The sequence below is a fragment of the Lactuca virosa genome, chromosome 2 (assembly GCF_052849685.1).
Source record: "Lactuca virosa cultivar CGN04683 chromosome 2, Lactuca_virosa_CGN04683_v6, whole genome shotgun sequence".
Taxonomy (NCBI): Eukaryota; Viridiplantae; Streptophyta; class Magnoliopsida; order Asterales; family Asteraceae; genus Lactuca; species Lactuca virosa.
This window is the reverse complement of record NC_136427.1, coordinates 248,478,598-248,487,605: the sequence shown is the minus strand read 5'-3', so window position 1 is coordinate 248,487,605 and position 9,008 is coordinate 248,478,598. Positions and strand designations below refer to the sequence as shown.

General features: G+C 33.2%; 2 protein-coding genes across 5 annotated transcripts; both read left to right on the top strand.

The window, feature by feature from the left end:
• Positions 1–1,230: 1,230 nt before the first annotated feature.
• On the top strand, positions 1,231–3,685 carry LOC145160721 (ATPase GET3B-like). The gene is made up of 11 exons (XM_079080012.1): positions 1,231–1,388; positions 1,714–1,928; positions 2,062–2,124; positions 2,209–2,319; positions 2,399–2,473; positions 2,543–2,611; positions 2,694–2,759; positions 2,848–2,928; positions 3,027–3,116; positions 3,200–3,334; positions 3,414–3,685. The coding sequence occupies exons 1-11, from the start codon at positions 1,262–1,264 to the stop codon at positions 3,549–3,551; spliced, it is 1,170 nt and encodes a 389-aa protein (XP_078936138.1). The 5' UTR covers positions 1,231–1,261; the 3' UTR covers positions 3,552–3,685.
• Positions 3,686–4,911: 1,226 nt separating this feature from the next.
• LOC145160720 (OVARIAN TUMOR DOMAIN-containing deubiquitinating enzyme 12-like) lies at positions 4,912–7,986 on the top strand. 4 transcript variants are annotated; one of them, XM_079080008.1, is made up of 12 exons: positions 4,912–5,073; positions 5,446–5,615; positions 6,144–6,495; positions 6,561–6,700; positions 6,790–6,863; positions 6,941–6,995; positions 7,078–7,152; positions 7,251–7,324; positions 7,413–7,461; positions 7,567–7,651; positions 7,724–7,780; positions 7,853–7,986. In XM_079080008.1, the coding sequence occupies exons 3-12, from the start codon at positions 6,189–6,191 to the stop codon at positions 7,873–7,875; spliced, it is 939 nt and encodes a 312-aa protein (XP_078936134.1). In that variant the 5' UTR covers positions 4,912–5,073; positions 5,446–5,615; positions 6,144–6,188; the 3' UTR covers positions 7,876–7,986. The 4 variants fall into 4 exon arrangements, with proteins under 4 accessions (XP_078936134.1, XP_078936137.1, XP_078936133.1 ...); XM_079080011.1 differs by lacking the exon at positions 5,446–5,615 and having other exon boundaries at positions 6,564–6,700; XM_079080007.1 differs by lacking the exon at positions 5,446–5,615.
• Positions 7,987–9,008: the final 1,022 nt, after the last annotated feature.

Below are 9,008 nucleotides of genomic sequence, written 5' to 3'. Positions count from 1 at the left end.
AATTTTGATATATCTCTTAATTAATAATTTATTTAAAATGATTTATTTAAAATAATTGATTAATAATTATAAATTTTTATTATGAAAGTTTAATTAATTTTATAACTTGTGGTTCCCACGGGTTATAAACTAGTAGATAATATAGCAATGCATGTTAATCTTAAAGTGAATTTCCAGTTAAATTGAAATGTTATTGGATTTGTATTTTTTTTAACTTACCATGTGTAACCTTTAATCAAAATCTCAAATCAGTCTATATGAATGTAACTACTAGCCCATGTTCAAAAAAAACAAATCGACGATCATATTCATTTCATGTAAAACACAACTTTTGGTACCTTGAAACAAACCAAAAAATACTTTATTTATTTACATCTTTTCTCGATTCTTTGAATTTTCGTTTATATTTTTTTCTTATCCATCAAGCCGATGAGTCATGATTAGGGGCGAGTATATTAACCAAAAAACCGAAACATAACCAAATTACTCGATATAACCGAACCATTATAACCGAACAATTACTAAAATATATGGTGTGGTTTCTAATTTTTATTAACCGAATACATATGGTTCGGTTATGGTTTTCATCTAAAACCGAACCACTATAAATCGAACCGAACCAATAATATTAATAAATGTTTTTAATATAATATAATATTAAATATATGGTATGTAATTAAATTAGGAATTGAAAACATAAAGGATAGTTATTTGGAATTAGATAGGATATGTAATCTTCTATTAATACAATTATATATACACAATCATTCATTTTTTATAAGAATGAACTTTATGTTTTTCAATTTTTATAGAAAAAGTATTTTTATTTTTATGTCATCTTTGACCATTATGGTTAATCGATATTAACCACTAACCATAACCTTTAACCAACTAAAACCATTAACCAAAACCAATATTAACCACTACCCAATGGTTATCGAAATACATTAACCAATGGTTATGGTTATGGCTCGGTTTTGACCAATAACCGAACCAAACCGCCCCATATACACCCCTAGTCATGATCACATATTTGTGTTTATGTTCTTTTATTATGAAGATAAAACAAACATAACGAATAAACACATAAACACAAGTAATATAATCAAATTTGGAATTTCAGAAATGGGCTACAAGAATATAATCCAATGGCCCAATTTCGGAAACCAAAGTCAAACAAAGCCCTAAAGAGCCCGGTCCTTTTGTTTTAATTTCCTGTTATTACTCGCTTTCTTCACAGCTGCAAATCTGCAATGCAACAATGGCGAACTACACTCTGCTTTGTCGCATCGCCAAATGTGGAACCCGTTCGTCTCTCTTTCTTCAAGCTACCGGAGGCTGCTTTACTACAATTAGCACTAAAACACTGCTAAAACCTCCTTTTCAAGGTGCCTTGCTATTTCTATTTCTCTTTATCACAACTGCAAAACATATGTCAGCTTGATTATTCGGTTCCCTCAAGGATCATTTTTTCATCAGCTTCGTCAGTTTAAGCTGTGCTTTGTTGGATTGGAATTTTTATCTTGGAATAAAAGTGAAAATAGATTATAAGATTGCGGATTCGACCTCTTTTATGTCTTCTAAGAGAGGGATTAGGGTTAGTTTATAACAATATGACCGCCATTATGGTTCAAAACGTCGATCACTCTCAAAACTCAATAAAATTTGAAACTGTTATATGTATTTCAAACAATATGCATATCTCTTCTGCAGCAACAAGAACATTCGCAAGTGATGCCAACTCTGTTTCCCTTTTCGATAAGATGACTATGGGTAATCAGAGGAAGTACTACATGTTGGGTGGGAAAGGAGGTGTTGGAAAGACAAGTTGCGCCGCATCTCTTGCTGTAAAGTTTGCAAATCACGGCCATCCCACCATTGTACTTTCTACAGACCCTGCTCACTCTTTAAGTGATTCCTTCGATCAGGTATCCACTTTGTATATTACATCTATGATGGGCAAAGGCTTCAAAAGTCTATATCTTCATTGGATTATGAGATTATCCATAACCAATTTGGAGAAAATGCGTTTGATTTACTGCAAGATACATGCATATCTAGGATTTGACTGGTGGGACACTAGTTCCAATTCAAGGATTGGATTCTCCATTATTTGGACTCGAGGTACTACCAATTCCTAAACAATGCTTTCACATCCACATGATACCTAATTGTATGCTAATATATTCGATTATGAGTTCTTGATAGATTAATCTGGAAAAAACCAAGGAGGATTTCCGTAGTGCATCACAAAACAATGGTGGTGCTGGTGTAAAGGATTTCATGGATAGCATGGGCCTTGGAATGGTAGCTGAGCAGGTATAGAGTATACACATTCTTTCTTTCTTGTATTCTTTATGATGAAAGTTGTTGTGCCTTTGACTTTTTGACTTTGTAGTTGGGAGAATTGAAATTGGCAGAGCTTTTGGATACACCTCCTCCAGGTTTTGATGAAGCTATTGCAATATCAAAGGTGAGTACTTTTTGGAACTTCTTGATAATACATATTTACATTACACATATCAAGAATGAATCTTTACAGATAATGGAGTTTGTAGATTCACCAGATTATAGTATGTTTACAAGGATAGTCTTTGACACTGCACCTACAGTAAGCAACATAATTGCATCTGTTAAAATTCAACAGATTGTAATGTTCTATGTCTTGATTATCATCCAAATACTTGTTTCAGGGTCATACACTTAGGCTTTTGTCTTTGCCAGACTTCATGGATGCATCCATAGGAAAATTAATGAAGGTATGCTACATATATTAATCTTCACCTCTTACCCAAGAACCCTAATTTTGAATCCAAGTAATTAGTTATAGTTGTATACACTTGTCAGATGAAAAAAAAGATTGCTTCAGCAACTTCTGCCATCAAATCCGTATTTGGGAAAGAGCAACCAAAACTTTTGGAAGGCACTGTAAGTATTGAGTATATAAGTTAAACCTTTTGTTTCACTCTAGTGTGAAAAACCACATAAACAGCTATTTGTTTTTTTTTTTTTAATACACTGACAAGTTAGAAGAGTTGAGGGAGAAGATGGCAAAAATGAGAGATCTTTTTCGTGACTCAAAGACTACAGAATTTGTGATTGTGACTATCCCTACTGTAATTCCCTAACTCATGTGATTCTTGAATCTTGACATTGTGATTCCAAATGTAAGTTGATGTTTTACTAACTGTGATGGCAGGTTATGGCAGTTAAAGAATCATCAAGGCTACATGCATCATTGAAGAAAGAAAATGTCCCTGTAAACAAACTTATTGTTAATCAAATCTTACCTCCATCTTCAACAGAGTGCAAATTTTGCTCAATGAAAAGAAAGGTAATAGCTATATGAGTTACATTTATTTCAAACCTTTGAATTTGACCCCCTTTATAATGTATGATTGTGTGTGTGACAGGATCAAATGCGTGCAATTGATATGATCCAAAAGGATCCAGAATTGGGTAGTTTAGATCTAATTGAAGCGCCTTTGGTTGATGTGGAAATAAGGGGAATTCCAGCTCTCCAGTTCATGGGTGATATGGTTTGGAAGTGATGCACAATCAAGTTTTACATTTTTAAAGTTTAGTTTTGTGAAAGGGGGTGTTTGGATGTGCATTTTAAAACAGTTTTGTGTAATTTTTGCTACTTGAAGAATGAAGTTGCAATCATGTTTTTAGCGTTTGGATATGCAATGTTTCTTTTATAATGAAATAGCAACAAAAGAGGATGGTATATTCTTACTATTACTATATACACAGTACTCATAAAACAGGATGATGAAATAGCAATTTTCAAACGTTATAAATAATTATAGGAAAGTAAAGATCAACGAAACTAAATTTGTCATATTTTTCCTTAAATATGACAGGTTGTAACCGAATTTTTAATTTGTCCAAGAGATGCTCCCAAATCTATCTATGTTCCTTTTTCAATGTGTATTTATTATTTAAGAACATAGACTTCATATATGGTCACCCTATTATTAGCGTGCCGAATTAATTTTGGTTTGAAAATCCAACACATATATTGGAAAGAAGCATATATTTGGTTAAACCATATTTTGGAATATCGTTTTCTACACCAAACTTGATGTAGCATTTGTCCGTTGAATATCTTAGACACTTTAACACGTCAAAGTAGACGTGATTATGTCTTTGAGTCTCATTGTTCTTATCTTGTCATTTCTATTTATAATAAACCAATAAACCAATTTTGTCATATTTAACTATATACAATACTAAGTTTAATCAAGTAAATTGCACGTAAACGAAATGTCTCCAATCAATTTTTGTTCTACACGACATACTCACTTACCCTTTAAATTTTGATTTATATGTTTATATTATTAGTTTAAACAATGAATTCAATTACTTAAAGTTAAACTCAATATATTGTGTTAATGTGTGACTTGGAATTTGATGACCCGAATGGATAACCCGATCTAAAAGAAAATGAAGAAACTCGATCCTAAAATGAAGAAACCCAACACCATATATCGACGAGATAAGTGGGGGTCCCCTATAGTATGAATTTGTTTAATTATTGAGGGTTACAACTATTAATATTCGTAGTTGTGCTTTATTTGTAATTATTTTGAAACAGTCTAATAATAGAAGAATTATCTTGTTTTGTCTGTCGACCGAACCACATTAAATATTTCTGTCGTTTTATATTTTTCTAATGTTTTCTTGGCATAACATAATGAAATTTGATCCCTACTTAAAAAGCAATTCTTATTTAATTATAAATGCACATCATGTCCCATTAAATGTTGTTTTGGATACACTTTCAGAAAACATAAATTTGTTAAAAGAAAACACCTTATGTTTTCTTCCAATAATTGAATTAAATCTAATAGATTTAGTTGGCCAAATCTCAAAATAAAACATATTTATGAAAACGATTTTGGTTATTAAAAATAAAATTGAATAACAATTGTCCCAAAAAGCGACTCGGGTGAGTATTCCACTTCCGAACAGCCAAACACTATAGAGATGTTCAAAGTTTGATGATTCCGCTTTTGAAGGGACACTTTGTCGATCTGCAATAAAATATCAATCGGACACCAATCCAAGGTAAATTCCTACCAATGCATCTAATCCATAACCCAATCGCACTTATTTTATGTGGATGAGCTTTTCGATCTCTTCACTGTTTTTCCTTGAATTCTGATTGCTTTTCATTGTCTCAAATTCACTTGTTAGGTAAATGCTGCAATGCCTTAAATCACACAAGTATCTGTTAATTCTTTGATGCTTATAGTTTTTCAATCGAATTAGTGAGCTCATACGTTCTAAATTGCACTCAAGAGCCTTCCAATCGCACATGCATCTCGATCGTTTATTCGTTATTGTTAATTGAATCAGTTTGTCCATACGTTCCAGGTTGTATTGAATACTTTTTGAACTTTTTTAGGTTTATACACTTTTAACTTTATGAAATAGCAGCTATTCAATTACAATGTTGCATCAAATCTGGGGGGAAAAGGGAAAGGGAAAGGGACACGACACCTAATTTAAGTAGTTTTTGTAGTTCATAAGATTCTAACTTCGGCATTGTCACTTCCACGAACAACCATTTGCTGCATAAAAGAGCTTGTTTGACTAGTAAGAATCAGGTAAGTGAATCCATATTCTTACTGGTTTTATTGTTTTATAGGTTCACTTCCCCCTTTACTGCTGTTACGTTTATCACTTCTATGACAAGAAGATAACAACCACCAATCCACCATAGACACATTCTTGCATGTCACGACACTTCTATGAGGCATGCCACTTGCACAATCTTATCATCTAAAACAGTCATGATTCATGATGCATGATAACGATAATGAGGGTTCCATGATCCTGACTTAAATATACTCTTGGATAACCCCACTCCTAACCATGATTGGACAATCTTATCGTTTAATTACTACTCCATTCTCAAGAATAAGTATAAGAGGCACATTTTCCTTTAACATACGTCTCTCAATAAAGAGATTCAGTTATTTTGTTCAAGTTTAGCCACATAATAAGTCTATTATCAATTATCTAATCTTTCTAGGGACCACTAGTCTATATAATATTATGTAGCTTTCTTTGCATAAGGCTATTTTTCTCTCTTCTAAACCACATATTTTGTCAAAATTATCTTATCTTTGCAGCTGGAAAACTATGAATTAAACAATCACAATTCAGATTTTACCAAAATGTTTACTTATGGTCAAGATCCCGATGTTGTTCGGTGGGGTCTCCAGCTGTTTGATGGTGGGCCATATTGCGGATATGGTCCACAAAATTACACAGATTGTTATCATGATCAGTATTCTAGAGAAGAAGCCAGGTATCACACGGAATGCATCACCACAGAAAATGACAAACTTGCCCTTCAAGAAAACACATCTCCTTTTTTGGTTGCAGAAGCGTCTACACCTTCTTGTGAAGAAATTGATCATTCACAATCATCATTTTATCTACAAGATTCACTCAATCAGTCTATGGCAAACTACAGTCTTGGTAATAAATCTACAAACTTTCTCTTATTTAACTTCTTTTCTGATGTTTATATACTTTATCTATAGAAGATGATGATGATGATGATGATGATAACACAAATGATAGCCCTACAAGGCAGTTTGACTATGGGGAGGAATTGTCTTACTCATTGGAGTTGAGTGATGATGAAGTAGGCAAGAGGTTGAATCAGATGGCTTCTGTTCCTGTAAGTCTCGTATTCATCATTTATCAATTATTATGTTTTTATGAATTAAATAAATAAATAAATAAAAACTTGCTGCTGGATTTCTGTAGCATGTTCCCAAAGTCAATGGAGAAATTCCTTCCTTAGATGAGGCAACTTTAGATCATCAAAGGCTACTCGACAGGTATTTACACTATATCATAAATATTTTTTGATAGTCTTTTAGTAGCAAAATGCTTAAATACCTTTTTGCTTTTACAGGCTGCAGTTATATCAATTAGTAGAGTCTAAAGTTCAAGGGGATGGAAATTGTCAGGTGAATTTTTTCAATCTATGATATTTTGTTTCTCAAATATATAAATAAAGCATGAACAAAATTATATATTTCATTTTTTTAGTTTCGAGCCCTGTCAGATCAAGTTTATCGTACAACTGAACACCATCAATTTGTGAGACAACAAATTGTAAATCAGGTTAGTCTAAAAAATGTTATTTTTTATATAATTATTTCCATGAAGCTTGTATTTCTTTTTCGAATTCTGATTCTATTTTTATTTTTTTTTTCAAAAAGCTTAAATTACACGCAGATATATACGAGGGATATGTCCCTATGGTTTATGATGATTACTTAAAGAATATGGCCAAGTATTTTTCTGTTACTTTAGCAACACTTTTTTCCTGATATATCATCGTACTTTATGTTTCTGATCTATGTGGATTTTAATTTTTTAAGGGTTGGTGAATGGGGTGATCATGTCACTTTGCAGGCTGCTGCTGATTTGGTATAAAAAAAAAATGCAACTTAATTTAATTTTGTTATTTGTAAAATAAAAAATGAGATGCAGTCTTGTCTAATTCATAATTTCATATTGTTCTTATGTTTGCAGTATGGCATCAAAGTTTTTGTCATCACATCATTTAAGGACACATGTTATATCGAGATTGTTCCGAGTGTTCAAAGGTCAAATCGAGGTATATTATATAATATAATTAAACGTAATCTAATTTAAATTTGAATTCATGGGATTAATTTATTTATTGCAGTAATTTTCTTGAGCTTTTGGGCTGAGGTTCATTACAATTCAATATATCCTGTGGAAGGTAAAGATTGAACTTGTTAATTTAAATTTTAAATACAAAATTAGTCTAATTTTGTACGTATTTTATATCCAGATATCCCGAATATGAGACCATGAAGAACTGATGTGGAAGATGATGATTTGAGTGGTTATTGCAACTCTCTACTCTCTTCCAGCTTATTATATCATTAAACATTCTTGTGAAATAATAATATACTTTTACTTTTACTCCTTGTTAATTGCTATTGCTTCGTTCCTATTATTAAACAAGAATCTCACAAGTCTTTGACTTAAAAAGTCAAAGAGAAAATAATCCGTTGACATTCCAACGAGAACAAAACCAAAAAGCTTAAACCAAAGAAAGTACATAATCTGATGCATATGATACAAGTTACATCGATGGTGTTCCCTTACTGCTAATGGGGTCGGGTCGGTCAAACATTAAGTCAAACCGCAAGGAAGGCCCACTTTTTTCATAACTAAAATAGACAAATCCAGATCACTGTACAACTATGAGAGCATCACGTACAGGTTGTTATAACATCATTTCTCTGAATCTGAGAATCCTTGATCTGGAAAAAGAGAATTACCAAAAGAGCATAGATTTTACAATTTTTCCATGGCCCACCGTCGGCCAACCCTCAAATCTTCCTTTTCGTCTTTATCTCATCTTCTTCGACTTGCATCAGCAGCGACGTAAACGACAAATTCGGGAACAGGTCGAGCTCCGACGTCCGTTGATTCTCCGGCGCCACCGCGGTATCTCTGGAGGAAGTGGGAAAGAGAGAGGGGTCAACATGGTGGAGGAGCCATTCGATGGTTTGGCCGTCGGAGCGGTGGCCGAGTTCCCGGGTGAGTTGGAAGATGCGAGCGGCGCAGAGCGCGGGAACTCTGACTCTGAGACCTCTTCCGTTCACTTTGGTGTGTCGGTTCTTCTTCCTTGCTGCGGCGGAGGTTGTCGGAGTTGGATTAGGGGGGCCGAGTTGAAGAGGATTGTTGGTGGATGGTTGAAGATGGTCCATTCTCTACTCTCTAGTCTCTAGGGCTTTTCGTGGTTTGGTTCGATATTGGTTGTTTTGTTTCTATGCGATTTTTCAACTTTGAGTTTCGTGGGTTTCTTGTTTTTTGTTATAAATTTAAATTTAAACTAAAAAGTAAAAATGAAACCAATTCGGTTCAATTGAGACGAGAAGTATGTTTTTTCTTCTAACATTTTTAAAGGTTCTTTGAATACCGCTCAATATACAAAA